The sequence below is a fragment of the Medicago sativa genome, chromosome 3 (assembly GCF_051527215.1).
Source record: "Medicago sativa cultivar Bolivia chromosome 3, Bolivia_mono, whole genome shotgun sequence".
NCBI lineage: Eukaryota > Viridiplantae > Streptophyta > Magnoliopsida > Fabales > Fabaceae > Medicago > Medicago sativa.
In genome coordinates, this window is record NC_140751.1 from 48,516,024 (window position 1) to 48,536,395 (window position 20,372).

General features: G+C 36.4%; 1 protein-coding gene and 1 non-coding gene across 33 annotated transcripts; one reads left to right on the plus strand and one right to left on the minus strand.

Moving 5' to 3' along the window:
• Positions 1-4,052: 4,052 nt before the first annotated feature.
• LOC146937883 (small nucleolar RNA R71) lies at positions 4,053-4,159 on the plus strand. The gene has a single exon (XR_015033674.1). It is a non-coding gene; the product is annotated as a small nucleolar RNA R71 (small nucleolar RNA).
• Positions 4,160-11,855: 7,696 nt separating this feature from the next.
• On the minus strand, positions 11,856-17,622 carry LOC146937884 (dihydrodipicolinate reductase-like protein CRR1, chloroplastic). Of its 32 annotated transcripts, none has more exons than XM_085751979.1 (13): positions 17,333-17,622; positions 17,055-17,117; positions 16,606-16,639; positions 15,861-16,003; positions 15,627-15,698; positions 15,144-15,266; positions 14,937-15,012; positions 14,768-14,832; positions 14,346-14,441; positions 14,032-14,117; positions 13,090-13,255; positions 12,443-12,835; positions 11,856-12,369 (listed from the first exon to the last, which is right to left on the minus strand). In XM_085751979.1, the coding sequence occupies exons 2-12, from the start codon at positions 17,115-17,117 to the stop codon at positions 12,761-12,763; spliced, it is 999 nt and encodes a 332-aa protein (XP_085608105.1). In that variant the 5' UTR covers positions 17,333-17,622; the 3' UTR covers positions 11,856-12,369; positions 12,443-12,760. The 32 variants fall into 32 exon arrangements, with proteins under 32 accessions (XP_085608105.1, XP_085608096.1, XP_085608103.1 ...); XM_085751970.1 differs by having other exon boundaries at positions 17,055-17,127; XM_085751977.1 differs by having other exon boundaries at positions 15,627-15,647; positions 17,055-17,130.
• Positions 17,623-20,372: the final 2,750 nt, after the last annotated feature.

Sequence of the window (20,372 nt, forward strand, 5' to 3'; positions counted from 1 at the left end):
CAACATCATAAATAGCTTTCTAGGTGCTGAAGGAGGTGTTGCTGAAGTAGAAGCCACTGACAATCAGATATGCAAAGAAATCACAGGCAACAAGGTGAAAGCTTGGCCAAAGAAAGGGAAGATTTCTTCTGGAAAGTTGAGTATGAAGTATGCAGTTCTCAACAGAATTGGTGCTACGAACTGGGTTCCCACTACTCACTCCTCAGACATTGCAACAGGTTTGGGTAAATTTATTTATGCCATAGGAACTAAAACTAAGATGGATATTGGTCGTTATGTGTTTGAACAAACTGTAAAGCATGCCAAGATTGATGTTGTCAGGTTCCCAATTGCTTTTCCTACCTTGCTTTGTAATATTATGCTTAGTCAACATCCTGGTCTCATCTCTGCTGATGACATGCCAATGAACAGGGAATCTCCTCTTACTTTTCACCAAAAACTTTTTGGAGATAATCATGCTCCAGATCTTGTTGGAACATCTGCTTCTGTTCCTGGTACAGGTATTATGACAAAGGAAGAGATCATTGCAGCCTTGAAGGACACATGTGTTATGCTGGATGAGAGGAAGGCTAAGTTTGAGCTGATGATCCATACCCTGGAAGGAGAGAACGCTGGTACAGAAAATAAGGAGGTGGAGAGTGAAAAGGAAGATGATGATAAGGGTGAATCCGAGAAAGAAGGTGAAGAAACAGAAAATGAAGATGAGGAAGCTGATAACAAGGATGGAGAAGAAGCTTCTGAGAGCAGCTCTGAGGCAGAAGAATAATTTTTCTGTTTCATTTGCTATGTTTGGATTTTTTTTGTTTTATGGGCTATGCCCTGGATAATTTGAGCACTTTGTGCTATGGTCTGTAACAACATATTGTTTTTTTTTCTCTGCCTGCTCTTTATGTTTCATGGTACTCTTGTGTTGAACCTCTTTGCAATTTGAAGACTTTTTTTTCATCTAAGTATATGATCTTCTTAAGTTGGCATATTTTCTGGCTAAAAAGGGGGAGTAGATATCTGTGCTATGACTGTCATAAGTGTCATCTTGATTGTTTATGTTCTTATGAGACCTCCTGAATTGTGATCATATGTGCCTGATGATGTTGAGACATTCTAAGGGATGGGTAGTCTTTCCTGTTAAGACAGTTCTGTTTATGCAGGTACTCTTGTGTTTATGCATGCATGTATTCAGGGGGAGTAAAGAATATCTGTTTGTACTCCTTGAGGGGGAGTAAGCTTCTGTGTCCCTGAATGTTCCTGTGAATGTTAAAACATCCTGATGGTTTGAGCTACTGAGTACTATATTCCTATTTCTCTAAGTAGCGTGTTGTGACAGTTGACTCTCTGTTTAGGATGTACAGGAATTTATTTTTCCTTATACATCCTTTGCTGCATAACTCTGATCTTCTCTCTGATACCTTTTAGTTTCTCTTGTCTGCAAAATTCCATATGTTAATTGTTGTGTGAAAATAGTGGAAGCAGAATCTGAGACATGTAATATAATTCTTCTAGTCCTGAAGATTATGTGTGAAGACTGAAGAACTATATTTTGGTATCTCTTGGAAGTCTGAGAATGTCAACCTTTCTTCAAGGAAGATTTTATTTGTGAAGATTGAAGGAAAGGTTGCGTGTGCTATCTCTCTGTTTTTTAACAAGTGTGGGCTGAATTTGTTTTAGCCAAAAATTTGCCAAAGGGGGAGATTGTTGGATATTTGTATGTTGGCTTCACTTTTGCCTAAAACAAATATTCACTTCAGATGCGGAACACAATGTTTCAACATCAAGAGTTGTTCTGTACGTTATGGGCCTGACCTATGTTTACGCACGCGCTTGCTTGATTGAAGGAATCCACACCAACATGTGTTGGTATGAACCGTGTGCAATTATGAAGAGATCAGAACATATGTGATTTCTTAAGGAATTGATGAAATGACTTAGGAAAGTATTTTTATGTGACTTTTAATAAAGCCTATTTTATAGGAGTTTCTATATCCGTCCATTGCTTAATGAAGAAGTCACTGATCCGATCTGAAGCATGATTGAAGGAATGACACGCCTTGCTTCAGTATATAAAAGGCTGCAAGACCTGAAGATATTCATTCAAGGCATTGTGCAACAAATAGAGTTTTTGTTTAGGTTTTGAGTCATACATATTGTGAGCCTTTCGTGTATCATCTTGATACATGTTTAGGACTGTGCTTTGAGTTGTAATACTGTGCACTACTCCGAAGCTTTTAAGCAAGGAGCTAGGTAGATTGTGGACTGCATCTAAGCTTTTAAGCAAGGTTGCAAGTTGTTTTTCGAGGGTAACCTCATTTGAATTGAGTCTGTAATTTGGGAATCACAGGGGATTGTGATCTGTTGTAAGGGAGTGAGATGGGATCTCAAATCTAGGAGTTCCTAGGTTGAAGTCTAGTTGGGGTAGGTCCTAGGTCATAAGTGCAAACGTGGTTTGCTGAGAGCTTTTGAATACGGACTGCACTGGTGGATTTCCTTCCTGGCTTGGTAGCCCCCAGATGTAGGTGACGTTGCACCGAACTGGGTTAACAATTCTCTGTGCCTCTTTTCTTTCCTGTCTTTTATTTGCTTTATTATATTTATGTCTGTTAGCTTAATGTTCTAAACATCATATACAACATCTGGTTACTGTGTCCTGTGTTGGAACATCGTTTGGAACATCGTAAGTCTAACGTGCCAGAATAACAGGATGTATATCCCTTCTATTTTAACAGGTATGTCTTCAACAAATCCTACTAGTTTCATGGTAGAACGATCAGCTAACTTCAACTCTAACTCGGTAGGTTTCAACTCTCCTATCCCTATCCTTTTAAGAAGAGACAAAGGCAGCAAACTAACACTAGCTCCTAAGTTACATAAGGCTTTGTTTATGGTTTCATTCCCAATTTCACAAGGTATGGCAAAGCTACCTAGATCTCTAAGCTTAGGGGGTGTCTTATGAATGATTGCACTGGTGTCCTTAGCCAAAGCTATTGTCTCACTATGCTTTATAGCTCTTTTCTTTGAAAAAATTTCTTTTAAAAACTTGGCATAAAGAGGCATCCTAGACAAAGCTTCTGCAAAAGGAAGTTTAATGCAAATCTTCCTAAGTATGTTAACAAATTTTTCAAACTTACCCTCCACGTTAAGCTTTGCAATATTTAAAGGGGATGGAGTTTGGGTCTTATCAAGCGGTGTCTTACTTTCTACCGCAGTTTTCTCACCTAAAAGCTTGACATTTTCTTTCTCAATGTTTTGAACCTTAGCAATAGTATCTCCTAACTTACTACCCCCAAAAGATATGACATTAACATGAGCTTTAGGCTTGGCTTCGGGTTGACCAGGAAAGACTCCCGGTGTTTGAGAAAGAGTGGACACTTGTTGTGCTATTTGGGAGATTTGTGTTTCAAGCATTTTAGAATGAGTGGAGATAGAATCAACCTTGGTATTGAGTTTGGAAAGAGAATCGTTCAGAAATCCGGTTTGGTTTTTAAGTTCTTGAAGTTGTTTATTTTGATTGGCAATTGAATTTTCCAACAAAATTTCCAAATTGGATTTCTGAGCGAATCTCTGGTTGTTTGCATAACCAGGTGGTGCTACTTGTCCATAGGGATTTTGATTTTTGAAAAAGTTTTGATTTTGTCTCATCCCTTGGTTGTATTGAGCATAATTCATTTTCTCAACACCATTAATAGCACTACCTAGTTGGCAATCAACACCAACATGACCAGTTATACCACAAATTTCACAAGAAGAAGGAGTAGAAGCAGAAATTGATAGCACTAACATTGAATTTTTCAAGTTTCTCCGTTAATACATCAATTTTAGAACCAAGGTGATCATAGTTAGAGACTTCATACATACCTGCCTCCTTTTTGGAGGATGAAGAACTAGTGATGGCTCTCTCGTCGGTCCATTTGTAATGATTCTGAGCCATGTCTTCAATCAAGGCGTATGCCTCCGTGTAGTTCTTGTTCATTAGAGCTCCACCTGCAGCTGCATCAACAGACATCTTAGTGGTATAAGATAAGCCATTATAAAAGGCATGGGCTATGAGCCAACTCTCTAGACCATGGTGGGGACAAAGTCTAAGCATTTCTTTGAAACGCTCCCACGCATCGTAGAGAGACTCCCCATCTTTTTGATTGAACCGAGTAATTTGGTCCCTAATTTTAGCAGTTTTGGATGGGGGGAAAACCGGGCAAGGAATGCTTGCCTCATTTGATCCCATGAAGTAATGGAACTGACTTCGAGGGAATGGAACCAAGCACTAGCTCTATCCCTTAAGGAAAAGGGAAAGAGGTGAAGTCTTACGGCCTCTTGGTTCTCCTTCATGGTTCCACTAATTCGTAGGAAAACAGAGATGTGAAGATTGGGATCCTCGGTGGGGGACCCCGAAAATTGGTTTTGCCGCACCAAGTTAAGTATGGCAGGCTTGATTTCGAAATTGTCATCCTCAACCGTTGGGTACACAATAATAGCTTGTGGCTCAGCCGTAGACGGCGTTGCATACTCTTTGAGAGTGTGATTGGCCATGATGCTATTATTTCGTGCGTCTCTCTTTCGTTTATGCAAATACCTATCGATCTCGGGGATTAGTACCGCTCGATTTCTGGTTTTTCGCATAAAAAATTGAGAACCCAAGAAGTTAACGATAACAGAAAAATTAAAAGTTAAAAAGAAAAGAAAGAAGAAGAAGAAGAAGAAGAGAGAAATCTAATCACTAAAGAAAAGTTAATTAAATTAGTTAAATCCCCGGCAGCGGCGCCAAAAACTTGATAGGCCAAACCGCAAGTGCACGGTCTATCGAAGTAATAGTAGTAAAATAGAGTATCGTTCCGCTAGGGAGTTGGTCAATCTAATTAACTTTAAAAGAATTATTAGAGGAGGAGAAAAGTTATAAAAAGGAGGTTTAATTTGCTAAAGGTAAATAACAATAATAATAAAGAGCCTTGGGATCATTGGTTCGTCATAACAACAAATCCTTCACAATCAAGCCTTAAACTTTATAATTCTACGTTATTCTTAATTTCTAAAGACAAGTTTCTCTTTGGCGTATCAAAGCTTCTCTCGAAGTCAGTGAGTGTAACCCTCCAACAACCACACCTATTCTCATGGGTGATTGTCTTTGGGACCCTTGAAGATCGAAACTTTATATGTCTAAAGGTTTGCTAGACTATTCTCATGTTTCGCAAACCTTGTCTAAATTCACTTGTTCGAATATCAAAGCTCCGCATTCGCATCAAAGCTCCGCGTTCGCTTTATGAATTGATATTTGAGATGATGAATTAACCATTATCAAACCCTTCGCGTTCGCTTCCACAGTTTGATAATAATTAATTCATGTTAAAACGGTGAATTTAGATTAGAAATTAAGGTAACATATAATTAGGGTTTAAGGCTTGGATTGATTCGGATTACGTCATTAGACTTATCCAACAATCCCAAGACAAAGAAGTCTACTCACTCATGTTCATCGTAGACATAGGGGAAGAAGATAGAAAGCAATAAAGTAAATTGCGAGAAAGAAATAAAATAAAGGAAAGAACTTTATTAAAATAATTGTTTCTAAAATAAATTCAAAGAGTAAAAGGTGAATCGTTTATGATGGAATGCTACTCTATTTATAGCTTTACAATCGACATAGAAACTAAGCAACTATAAGGGCAAAACAGTAAAGCTGCAACAGGGTAACTTGGGCTTGAAGAAAAGCAGCAAAAGAGCATCCTGAAGGGTGGCACGGCAGTGCCACATGTTGGCACGGGCCGTGCCAAGTTTCTGACTTGGTGGGATCATATTTTTGCACTGTATTTTCATATTTTTGCACCGTATTTGCTCCAATCCTCTTTCTTTTGCTCCAAGACACCTTCCACCATATATTCGTTCCTAAAATAAAATAAAAAGCAATTTGTAGTAAAAGATTTAAAAACGAAATAAATATGCAATAAAATAAAATCAAATCTAATTAAAACTAATCTAAATAATGCAATAAAATAGACTAATTAATGAGTCATCATATATCAAGGTTGAAAAGAGACGTTTAAAAGTGTCAACGCATCATTAGAGTTGTTAGAGAAACTTGATTAATGTCCTATGAAGGAATTATTTTGAAACCTTTCCTTGATAAGGAATTAACCGTTCTTTTCCAAAGGAGACACAGTTGTAGCTTCGTACATTGCACATAGGATTGTTGGAGGTAGTGGTCGTACAAATTGTACTTCAATGAAAATGACAACCATTGACTCTCTGACACTTCAGAATTACCATTCAGAACTACCATAGCTTGACATTCATTACTTCTTCTCCTTTATTCTTCAACTATCCAGAGTCTGAGGTTCATCTTTTGGGTTGACTTCAGAGTCTGACTACTCCAGCTTCTGGGCTGTCGTCAGAGTCTGACTTCTTCAAATTCTGACTTGAACTTAACTTCTCTTGAAAATTCTTTGCTCTACATTTGTTCTTTCGGAACCAATACTTGAATAAGACATTGTATAATTTTTTGTCTATGGTCCTGCACACTTAAACAAATATCAGCATATCCAATTGATCTTTTAATACCTTGTTATCATCAAAACTCAAAAGGCATTGTTTAAACTTATTTTGTTCCAACATAGCTGACTTTTTATCACCTATTTTACCCTTCATTTAACTATTTTATTTACTTTTTATCCTTTAATAATATTATTTTAATTATTAAAAAATTAAATCTCATTAAAATAGGAAATATCCCACAACAAATGAACAATATTATGTATACTAGATACCAATGAGATATAGATTTTGGGCTGAATTTGTAGAATTCCAATTATAACTTTTAACAAGTTTTCTTATATTAATGTTATGTTGTTGGTGGTATTAAAAAAGATAAAGATTTATATTATATTTGTATTAATAATTTTAATCAAAATTAAAATTTCTTATAAAATACCGTTCATAATTATTTACGTGTTAGCGTAATAAAAAAAAGCGAAAAGACCGGCACGTGAGTTCCCGTCTTTTCGCTAGTAATTATAGAGGTGATACATGATTTTACACATGGGTCAAATTAAATATTAATGAGATCAATTTTTATATTAGTTCTTAAAATATCTCCAAAAGCTAGATAAATTTTAGTCCTCCTACTTTTAATCCTCCAAATACTAAAAGTCAAAGATAAATTTTAGGAGGATTAAAATGAAAAATTGATGTATTAATAAAGATAAAAACATGTTTAATCCATTATTTTATTATCTTACAATTAATAAGATTCTTGAGAGGTTGATGTTTGGGCATCTATCTCGTTTGATCATGTTTTGGTGGTTGTGGGGCGTTTTTTGATGTCTTCAGAGTTTTGTATTTTTAATGTTTATGCCCCGTGTGATGTTGTTTGTCAGCAGGTTCTTTATGAGAATATATCTGTCAGATTGAATTCTTTTACTGGTCACAATATTTGTGTATGTTGTGACTTTAATGCAGTCCGTTGTGTGGAGGAAAGACGAAGTGTGGGAGGGGCTGTTAGGCAGTCAAGGATCACAAATTTTAACCATCTCATTGATGGTAATTTATTGATCGACCTTCCCCTTCGTGGTCGTTGTTATACGTGGTCCTAGGGGGATGGTAGTCTATGAGTCGCATCGATAGGTTTCTACTTTCTGAAAGTTGGTGTTTGACTTGGCCGAATTATGTTCAAACTGCTTCATCTAGGAGTTTGTCTGATCATTGTCCGTACAGTTATCTATTGATGTGGAAAACTGGGGGCTGAGACTGCTTCGATTGCTAAAATGTTGGGAGAATTTTCTGGGGTATAAGATTTTTGTCCGTGATAAGTGGAATTCTTTTTCTGTGGAGGGGTGGGGTGGATATGTGTTAAAAGAATGGCATCGGCAACACTCTCAGAACTTGCCAGAAAAAATTATGTCTCCCAAGGATAAAATTACAGCAATTGATTTGAAAGGGGAGCATGTGGTTTTAATGGACGAGGAGGTGGAGGAGCTTCACTGGCTATCTGAGGATTTGTTCTCTTTATCTCGGATAAATAATAGTATTTGTTGGAAACAGTCGAGGGCTCAATGGCTGGGTGAAGGGGATGCTAATTCTAAGTTTTTCCATGCGATTATGTCTAATCGTAAGAGAAGGAATGCAGTTTCTTCTTTCATTGTGAATGGTATGCAGGTTGAAGGGGTTGAAAATGTGCGTATAGCTGTTTACACGCATTTCTCTTCCCATTTTAAATCCCGGTCGGTGGAGCATCCAAATATGGAGGGGCTTCAGTTTCGATATTTGTCCCATAGAGAGGAGGGCGTTTTGGTGAAGCCTTTTTCGGTGGAGGAGGTGAAGGTCATGGTGTGGGATTATGAGAGTTATAAATGTCCAGGGCCTGATGGTATTTCTTTTGGTTTCATCAAAGACTTTTGGGATATTCTAAAAGATGATGTGATGCGTTTTCTTGTGGGATTTCATAGGAATGGGAGGTTAACCAAAGGGAAAAATAGTACCTTTATTGCTCTTATCCCTAAGGTCGATAGCCCTCAACGTTTGAACGATTTCCGACCTATTTCTCTGGTAGGAAGTATGTATAAAATTTTGTCCAAGGTCCTTGCTAACAGACTTCATTCAGTTTTGGGGTCAGTAATCTCATATTGTCAATCAGCTTTTATTCGTGGTCGTCAGATTCTTGATGGCATCTTGGTGGCTAATGAGGTGGTTGATGACGCTCGCAAGCACAATAAATAATTACTTCTTTTTAATGTTGATTTTAATAAAGCTTATGATTCAATATATTGGGGGTACTTGAAGGAGGTAATGAAGCTAATGGGGTTCCCGACTATTTGGCGGAAATAGATGAAAGAATGTATAGGCACGGCAACAGCGTCGGTGCATGTCAATGGGTCACCGACAAAGGTATTTCCGATGGAGAGGGGGTTGCGTCAAGGCGATCCTTTGTCTCCTTTGTTGTTTCTTTTGGCTGCCGAGGGATTTCATGTTTTGATGGAGTCGTTGTGTGCTAATAATCTCTTTTCTGGTTATAAGGTGGGGAGAAGTGAATCGGTTGTTGTTTATCACCTTCAGTTTGCGGATGACACATTAATATTCAGTGAGAGGTCTTGGGCAAATGTTCGGGCTATGCGTGATGTGCTTATTCTTTTGAAGCTTTGTCTGGGTTGAAGGTGACTTTTTCCAAAAGCCAGTTGGTTGGAGTTAATGTGGCAGTGTATTGGATATCAGAGGCAGTCCTGGTTATAAATTGCAGGGTTGGCTCTATTCCTTTTGTGTATCTAGGGATGCCTATTGGGGGTAAAGCGAGACGTCTGTTATTTTGGGAACCGTTGATTACTTGTATTAAATCTAGACTGTCAGGGTGGAAATAAAAACACTTATCTTTGGGTGGTCGTCTGGTCTTATTGAAGTCCGTCTTGTCATCCCTGCCTGTATATGCTCTTTCTTTCTTCAAGGCTCCGTCAAGTATCGCCTCTTCTATTGAATTTATTTTAAACTTTTTTTTTGGGGGGGGCGGGGGGGCACAGGAAAATACCATGGGTTGACTGATATTCTGTTTGTATGAGTAAGGAGATTGGTGGTATGGGGGTAAGGAGAATTAGGGAATTTAATAGTGCTTTATTAGGGAAGTGGTGTTGGAGGTTGTTGATAGATAAGGAGAGTTTATGGTTTAGGGTGCTATCAGCACGTTATGGAGTCGAGGGTGGCCAAGTGAGGGATGGTGACCGAACTGCTTCTTTATGGTGGCGGGACATTGTTGCCTTACGTAGAGAGGAGTGGTTTAGTGAGCATGTTAGTCGTGTGGTTGGAAATGGAAGGCTGATCAGGTTCTTGACTGATGTGTGGGTAGGTGGATTATCATTCAGGGACATGTTCTATCGTTTGTTTGATTTGTCCTTGAATAAGGAGTTGTCTGTGTTTGATATGTGTCAGTTAGGTTGGGGGAGGATGGAGAGGCGTGGAAGTGGAGGCGTAGGTTGTTTGTGTGGGAGTGTGAGCAGGTGGGGGAACTCTGTTTATTACTTCAAAATGTGAATTTGCCGGTTGACCGGGAGGATAGATGGCTTTGGAACTCGAAAATGTCTAATGCATTCTCTATTCAGAGTGCTTATAAATTCCTAGCTTCTCAACATCATACGGATGCTATGGTGACTTCGAAGACTCTTTGGCACAAAGACATTCCTCTCAAGGTGGTTTTGTTTGGTTGGCGCTTGTTTCGGGATCTGTTACCAACTATAGATAACTTGTTTCGCGTGGTGTTATAGCTCTATTGATATGTTATGTGTTGGTGGTTGCGGTGTGTTGTAAACTTCCTCCCATTTATTATTACATTGTCGGATTTTTGGGGAAGTTTGGCACTATATTCATAATTGGCTTGGTGTCTGCTCGGTTATTCCTCAGGTTCCAGCAGACCATTTTATTCAGTTCAGTTATGTTCGTGGTATTTGTTCTAAGGTGCAAATGTCTATTATGCATCTCATTTAGTATGCCACAGCGTGGGAAATTTGGAAAGAAAGAAACAATAGATTATTCACTGATAAAGAATGCTCGACATCTCAGATCGTGGATAAGATTAAGTCACTTACTTTTATGTGGTTGAAGGCGAAGTTTACTACACTTCCTTTCAATTATCATGCGTGGTGGCTTAGTCTATTCACCATGTTGTGCATTGGCTAATGTTGCTTCTTTTGTTATATTTTTTATGCTTTTTGTTTTCCCTTTTTTTCCATAGCTTGTTATAACTCTTTGTTCTCTCCTGGTACACCTTGTGCTAGGAAGGACACTTTGATTGGTTAATATATTCCATTTTAGCCTCTTCAAAAAAAAAAGATTATACTCCCTCCGTCCCTAATTATAAGCAAATTTGACTTTTTTGGTTCATTCAATCAATGATGTATGTGGTCCATAATATGAACCACATACATTAATAATTGAATGAACCAAAAAAGTCAAATTTGCTTATAATTAGGGACGGATGGAGTATTTTACAATGTTAAAGATGTAAAGTATCCATCAATTTTTCGGACACTCGATCATTAATAATTGTCAATAAGTCAAATTGACTACTTTTAATACGATCTCTGTTTTAGTCAAAAGAGAGCATATGGTCCCAATTTTTTATTTTTATTTTACAAAGTATATGGTCTCACTTTGTAACCATATATGTTATTTTCATAAATAAAACTAGTTACAAACCCGTGCTTCGCACGGGGGTTAGCTACTTTTTTGACAAAATATTATATCGGACAGATAGATTGCGAAATGACAGATAATTATAAACCATAACACAATATTTAGAGTACTCCTACATCACGCGTTAGAAAATGAAATGTTCAAAACGGCTTATCATGAGTAACAAATGAAAACGTCAAGGACTTTTTTTGTAGAGAGATAGAAAGCAAGTTTCAGCGAAGACAACAATTGAGAAGGCTAAACGTGCATTGGAAAAGTAGTGGCTTTCAACAACTCAATAATTGTAAAGTTAATTTAGTAGAATAATTGTGAACTGTGTACTTGATCTGATCCACCACCCCTGCACTATGCAGAGTCAATCTAACCTCGTGGGTACCCACTATACGGGTACTCGTGGGTATTCAGGTATCCATGGGTACCCATGGAGTTTTGAATTTATTTATTTTTTGGTACAACCCGTGCCTTGCAAATTTTAATTTGTCTAGTCTATTTTCAACAATCCACTTGCATTTGATAGAAAACAGTTATATATCTAGCTGAATACTTCCCTATACTACAATGTCTTTGATAATGATGATTCCAACTGTGTTGGAAAATAATTTAGGCTCTAAAATCTGAGCTAACCAATACACTACTATAGAATCAAAGCATACTTTTATAGGAATATAGTGATGATGCCATGCATATATTGAAAGTCTTGCTTCAAAATGAATTCAAAAATCTTATTTAAGATGAGATACATCATATAAATACATACATACATAATCCAAGTTCATAGTTTCTCATATGTATAGAATATAATATGATGATATTTTATAGGCCTTTTCATTGCAGACTATTTGTAAGCCAGTGATCCTTTTCTAATATCATGTATCATGTATCTCCTTATGATAGGCAATCCTATCTGGAAACCCTATTATTATCTTTCCTTTACTCTTATAATAATTTGCTCAACCTCATAGTAATTGTATTTTGTCCCATGCATAGGGCCAATCAGTTGGGGGAGCATATTATTCACCTTTAGCACCATCAAATATTTCGTTTGTTATCTGTCATTGAGCTATTTGCAAGGCTATATGGTATAAGTATTTAATCGGCTTGCAGCAATTCAGAATCAATTATCATACTTGATTCATTTTATTCCTTACTCCAGCTTTGAACTCCATCAAGGCTCTTGTATCAGTGTTCACATTTCTCCTGATATGTAATCGTCATCTGCAGAAAAATTAGAGAGCTAACCTAAGCAGGTTGCAATAGAACAAAAGCATCAATGAAGATGAAGTCTTACACTATTTGCAAAGCTTGCATAGCCTCTTCACTTAGGCTTGGAGCATTTGTCATTAAGAATCCTTACAGATTCCACCGAATCTGAAGAAGTTAAAATCTCTGGTGTATGCAGCAAGAAGGGTTAGGTCTAAATCTTTCAAGGATGTGCAGCCTTATGAGGGAATGCTCCTACACGTGATGAATCCTTCTAATTTCTTGAAAAAGATTGCAATTATTCAAATCAAATTTCCTCAAAGAATTTCTGCTATGTATGCAACATAATTATCTTGTAGACACCAATAATCAACTATCTTCTGTTATAGGCAAGCCATAAACAAACTCAGGTTTGAAATTCCTTGAGTCTCTCTTGTGAGGCTTTGATCTCCACTTCCTGTGAAGAGCCCATGGATGAAACCTGGAATAAGTTTAAAGATAACAATGCTACTGAAAACTCATAGTAATAAAAAATAGCATGGAAATCTTATGACATAGGTATTGAAACTTAAATATTTGAATTAATGCCATTTACTTGAAATGCAAATTTACTTCAATACTGGAAGAAATTGCTTTGAAAGGTGAAAAATAACATAGTAAATTATGATGGACTACTACATGTACATTTTACTAATATATTAAATTTGGAAGTAATAGAGTTCAATTATTATATACCTTTAAACTCCTTCGAGGATGCATGTTGTAAGAAGAAACAGTCTGAAATTGATGATATCCTTTGTTTTCTTTAGGTTCATGTACTGGAGTCGCCATGCCCAAATTCAGATCAAAGTTAGTCACTGCCTCTCTTCCCTTGCATTTTAGAGCTGCTTTGTCATAAGCCCTGATTTCCAGAAAGAGAGAAACATATTGGCTAGAATCTTAACACATTACAGACAAGGTAAGACTGTCTTGTCTATTGTAGACTACAACACATGCACAATGGGGTTGGCCCTCACCAAATGACAAGAACTTTAGAGCACAGTTTGCCTTTAAAAAATGGCTTAGCTATGAAAAGGAATGAGAGACTAAAATTTATCAAACAATGTTCATATTCCACTCCTTGATCAACGGGAAAGACAACTCAAAAAATGGTTAGTTATAAATTTGCAACTGTATCAGAGGACTAACTAATGAAAATACAAAAATTTATGAACAGACCTGAAGAACACAATGAAACAAATCAGAAGGAAAGTAATAGAATTAGATCCCATACATTAGATGATGGACATAGATCATGCAGTTAAAAATTTATACCTATAGAAAATCTAAGAAATTTCTTTACCATGGCAGCAAACCAAATTGTTATCGGTAGGCCGACATTAGGTTTTTTTGAAACAGTGCACATACCAGGAAATGTGTAATTTCTCCAAATTATTTTGTTATCTTCTTCATATCATATATCTCATCAATTTAAAATTTCATGTCATACAAAAATTATAGTTTTAATGCATATTATACTTTCTTAATAATTATGTTGTACTTGACAAATTAGAAGGTTTCTAATGCTAACAAAATTTTAGCATTAACGTAACACCTGATAAGATCACATCCGGACAAACATTCATATTTTAAGTGGATTCAACATAAACAACGAAAATCAAAATTAATCATTCTTACATTTGCATTAGCCTTGGATTCCACAATTTCGACGTTGCGGTAATGGAAAGAAGCTGAAATTGCAGCCTGCTGTAATAATATTGATCCTATGGAAAGCGTTGGAGCAACCAAGACACCCTGACGTTATAGTTAACCAAATGCCAAAAAAGAACAAATGGTTTAGTAGTAGCAGATTTAGTCTAAAGTATGTTTTGTCTAGAGTATGAAATAACTGCACGGACAACAGAATATTTAGAAAAGACTAAAGAGAACATAATTAAGTTCAAGTAGACTATTTATTTGTTCTTTATGTATAAGTCTCACCCCTTGCTCACCATGCTGGCCTTCTCGCAGAATGCAGACAATGCTGCAACCGTATCCAATTTGATCCGCGGCATGTACACAACGCTTTTCATGCCAAATGTTGTTGCCTATATAGTGAAGAAGAAACAATCAATGGTCAAGTATTACCAAAACACAGCATAATTCTAAAAATATAACTTATGAGTTTCTCAACATAATATAGTCTTCAATCTTGGCCTATTGTCCTACCACTTGAAGTTGTTTCCTTTAGCCATGAAAAATTGCTTTAAAAACTATGTCTATCTATTACTATCATAGTAATGCCATTGCTAGCTAATTAAGAATCCCACTAAATAAACTCTCAGTCTTAGCCAAGAACCATTTAATTTACACTTCAACTTAAATGCATATTTGGCCAGCTGCATATAAGTATGTTGATAACCAGAATTCAAACCTGTTTTACATTGTCATATACTGCAGAAGGGTCAGTGAAATCGACTACAACCGCTGTGGCCTTGGACTGCAAATCGCAATTCAAAAAGTCATTTTAGATACAAAAAGATTAAAGAAATACTAATTTAGTAATTCCAAGTTTGTTATTGCTAATTCACAATTTCACATTAACTGAGATATGGAGCCCAAAACCATAGTAAGGTCATTTAGTATAGGTATTTCAAGAGGCTCTTCCATGCCACAAAGCTACAGGAAAATAAAAAATTAGGCCATGTTAATTAAGTGCTTATATAAAAGTCATTTCTATAATAAATAATAAAATAAAGTCAAACTATTTTCATATAAAACTATTTCCATAATCTCTCCCAAAGAAAAACCTGTCCAATATCTTCCCCAACATGTTGAGTATCAATAGCTCCAGAAACTTCCATTCCTCTGGCCTTTGTCACAGCTAATACTGCTGCTCTTCCTACCTCCTTTGCTGCTCCATTTATTACAACCTGTTCCACAAAGGGTGTTGAAAATTGAAATCACAAATTTGAACTGAATCAAAGTGTTGAATTTTGAATCAACCTGTTCCATCTTCACATTACAAACAACATATGTTGCATAGATTAAATTTCTGTACTAAAATTCAACATGGAAACCAAGGTCATAAACAGTAGAATCCTGATCCACACGCTTTATGGGAATCAAAATATTTGAAAAAATCTGAAACAAAATCGAATTCAAATCAATCCAAAGCTACTGCATGAAAATGAAAATAGAAAATCAGTCATCTATATTTGAAATAAAAATGAACAGAAGCAGAGGAGTTTATGATACCTGGATTCCATAGGCGACTCAGAAGTCCTCATTACCTGTCGTGAGTTTATCGATGACTTTGTAGCGTTAAAACAAACTAATTCAGTACCACTTGTAAACTTTGTTTTCTAGATATAAGTAAAACACAAGGTTTCAGAAAACAATTTTGCTATAAAACCATCAAGAGCAATGTCCATATTTTGCAATATTCCTTGAAACAATTTAATTTAGGACTAAACTTGTTTTCTAGATATATGTAAAACACAAGGTTCAAGACACAATATACTAACCTGAGTATAATTCAGAGGATTCTTTTGTATTTCAGTTAAACTGAGTGCAATGTCTTTCTTTGAGTCACAAATCAACTGAGCCTTAGCTTTCTCTCCCAATATAACATACTTTATCTCTTTATCAGATATGAAGTCACCCTTTCCTTATGACATCTATACATGGTTATTAACTATACAATAAACCTTATGACATCTATACATGGTTATTAACTATACAATAAATGAAGTTCCATTTAGTATTGCAGTATAAGACTGCAAAAAAAAAAAAGTGCTTTAAAATTCAATATCCCTAAACAAAGTGACACAACTCATCAGCAAGACACCAAAGTTTAATACATGGAGCATATCACAAATTTATTATTCCTATAAACAGAATGTAGACTTGTATTGTAATGTGAATCTGCAACTCATCACAAATATCACAGACTTTAAATTGCACATTTGATACTGTAAGAAATCTCAATAATAGATAGTTAAATATCTACACATAATGTCAGAGATGAATGAAAGAAAGTTTAACATAACGTCAGAGATATGTGAACCAAAACAAACCCCAAACCAATCAACTCTAAACTATAAAAAGCATCAACCCTAGAACTTGAATTTCCCAAACTCAAATCCAAATCGTGATCTGCAGCATTACCTGATGATTCTGTCATTTAATAATGCAATTAATTATTAATTAGGTAGAACTGAATTTGAATAATTAATATGTAAACAAACACTTCCAATTAGAAGTGCTTACCAGAATTAAGTTCATTATCATATATGTTGTTTACCTGATTAAAGAAATTAGAGGTTATCATCAAAAGTGAAAACACCTTCTAAAATAAAGACACAACATCAAACCAACAAATCAAACACCTTTCTCTTAAAATCAAAACAAAACCCTAATAAAAAAATCAAACCCTGAAAATCAATAAAACAATTTTCTGGAGACATCCAACCCTAATCACCATCGAAACCAAAAAAAAATTCTGGAAAAACATTTTTGGATTTTTTGACCAAGTAATTAGTATTGTTATTGAGACATTACCTCAAACACTTGGTGAGTGCCATTCCCAACCCATTTATTTTTTACATCAATTCACTTTTTACATCAAACAAAAGTCATAACTGATAACTTATAAATCAAAAATCTGAAATAAATAATTTGTTTAAATAAAATCACATGATTGAGAATAGAACAATTACCAGCTTTGAACAATGCATTCCCTTCTTCCTTCTTCTTTCCATCTGAATCAATTCTTTCCTCATCTGCATCAATCTTCTTTCTTAGAAAAATTTCCAGAAACCCACCAAAAAAAAAAATAACCATCGATTAAGAAAAATCCAGGAAAAAAACATCAATTAAATCAACAACATTAACAATTTCATTAACAATAACAAAAACACAAAAACCCAATCAAACAAAAAAAGGGTATTTGTGGTTCAGCCAAATCAAAAACGAAAATTGAATAATCCCAACTCACCTTGATTCTCTGTAACTTCTGTTGATAGATTTGAGAAGAAAATGATACATGCAAAGCTTCAATTACTCAACAATGGAGGTTTTGTGAGTTATGGGTGAGAGGGAGTATGCAAGTTGAGGAAGAAGAAGGAGGATCTGTTTTTCTTCTTATTTCTCTCGTCCCCCCTTCTTTCTCCCGTACCCGTTTCCTCTTCTTCTCATCTCCCTCGACCTCCCTTCTTTTCCCGTTCTTCTCACCCCTCTTCTTCTCTGTCCCGTTCTGTTTTCCTTCTTCTTCTTTTTTTTTCTTTTCTTCATCAAAAAAAAAACACATATATATAGGTAGGCAGCTCCCATTAATTGATTTACCAAAATGCCCCCAATAAGGGCAAAATGGTAATTTCCACGGACATGTATTTTCCTATCTAGTTTAGTAGAAAATTCAAATAATTACCTTATTTAAAGAATTCGAGTTCATTTCACTTGCACCATATATAATGAACTTTCAACATTATGTTATTTCCATCCAAATATTCAATTCAATGTCCATTTTAAAAAAATTTAGTCCATATTACTTGGACGGACTATCATAATGTTGAAAAATACAAAAAAGAACATTTGATTATATATTTTTTTTTACAAAGTAATATATAAACAAAAAAGAACATTTGGACTATCATAATATATATTTACTATATACAATATATATTTATTTTTTTTGACGAAATATACAATATATATAAGGACTATCATAATATATATTTACTATATACAATATATATAATTTTGACAAATTTAGAGAGAGAAAGTTTTATGAAAATGGAAAGATTTGTCAAAAAAAAAATGAAAATGGAAAGAAAAAAATTCATTAAACTTTTCTAAGAAAGGGAGAATTTTTTTTTTTTGAATAAAAGATGCTTAGAGCATTTCATTTATAATAAGATGTTCAATACAACGAGGTACATAGGAATAAGTGGTGGAACTAGCTAAAAATGTGGCAACCCTCGCTAGCGTGTGAGCTACCTCATTCGCTTGTCTCCGGTTAAACTCAACCTTTGAGTTGGTGAAATGTAAGTCGAAAAGACTTCTACAAGCGGAGATAATGAGCCCAAATTCAGAGACATCCGGGCGAGACTTATTAAAAGCATCCACTGTAGTTTTAGAGTCCAAGGCAAAATCAACATTATCAAATCTCATATCACTTAGCCACTCCAAAGCATAATAAAGACCCAAAGCTTCCCCTACCCTAACAGAATGCATGACAGATAAGGGAATCGCCTTAGCAAGCACAAAAACTCCTTCTTCATCTCGGATACACATACCCAATCCTGTGATGTTCAATTCATTCGAAAAAGCGGCATCGATGTTGCACTTGAATCTTCCTTGAAGAGGCCGTTGCCATGATTGAGAGGGTGAACCGTAACCAGCACGCACTGCTGCTATACGTGGCTGCACACTACGACTGATCATAACAGAGCTGCTGTTGGTGTTATGCGTTGCTGCAACATTTAGCCTGCTGACATTGGCTTCTGCAGGCCTGCCCCCATTGCTGTTAGCGTCTTCATGCATATTAATGCTGCTGTTCGTTGTTGCAGCAGAGATATTAGCCATACTCCAGTCCTCAACCAGATGAATGGCCCTATCAACAACCTGCGCCACTGATTCCGATACGTCTTGCCAAAGCTTCAAGTTCCTATGCTTCCACATGCTCCACAAAAGGGCAGCAAAATGTTGGCTTTCGTCACGTGAAAGGTCCTGCACCAAAAGGAAAATTGAGTCTGCTGCACCATTAGAATTAACACAGGCATGTTGTACTTTCTCCCACAGTCCAGCTCGAATCCACACCTGCACCGCAAAGGAACAAGCAAAGAAAACATGATGAAGATCTTCGGAAGGTCCATCACACACTACACAGTTCAGGGGACAATGAACTCCTTTATCTTGTAAACGAACACGGGTAGGAAGGCATCCTCTACACATACGCCATATAAGATTTTTAATCTTAGGAGGAACTTTTAGCTTCCATATCCCGGGCCAATAACCAGCTCTCCGCAGATGGACGGTATCAATCAACTCCTCCACACAAAGTCTGTAGGCACTTTTAACTGAATAGAAACCGTTCCTCTCCACCTTCCAAATTAAGGAATCCTCATTCACTTGTTCAATCAAAGGAGTTTGTAAAATGGATGCAGCCGAAGCATCATCGAAGACTTGGTGAATGACCTCCACATTCCACATCTTAGCGTGGGTATGAATTAAGCTATCCACCCTAAAGTTCCGTAACAGGTGCGCATTGGCAATATTAATGTCCAGCTTTGTTCCGTTACCTAACCAAGGTTCGTCAATAATAGGGATGGATCTACCCGACCCTATACACCACCAGGATCCACCTCTAACAATAAAACGAGCTTTCAAAATACTACGCCAAGCGTAACTTGGATTATGACCCAAAGTGGCTGTCAGGAAAGTATTATTGGGGAAATACCGCGCCTTGAAAATACGTGAAGCCAAAGTATTAGGATCAGTCATAAACTTCCATGCTTGTTTACCAAGCATTGCCAAATTAAAGGCTGTAAGGTCTTTGAAACCCATACCTCCATTCGTCTTATGCATCGAGAGCTTCTCCCAAGATAACCAGTGAATACCTCTGTTGTTAGACCCACCGTGACCCCACCAAAACGCGTTCATCATTTTCTCAATAGTAGAAATAATATTCGATGGCAGCATGAAGATGCTCATGATATAGGACGGAATAGCTTGCAAAACGGACTTAATCATAACCTCTCGACCCGCTTTAGATAGACATTTGCTGCTCCAAGTATTGATTTTCTGCCATACGCGATCTTTAACATAAGAGAAAACAGCTGTGCGATTTCTACCAATCATCGATGGTAGACCCAGGTACTTACCGGTACCTAGGACAGCCTGAACTCCCATAATGTTGGTTATAGCATTCTTCACATTATCAGAAACTCTACGACTATAGAAAATCTCGGATTTCGGTAAACTGATCGATTGACCAGACGCTGCTTCGTAAGTAGCAAGTATAGATTGCATAACAT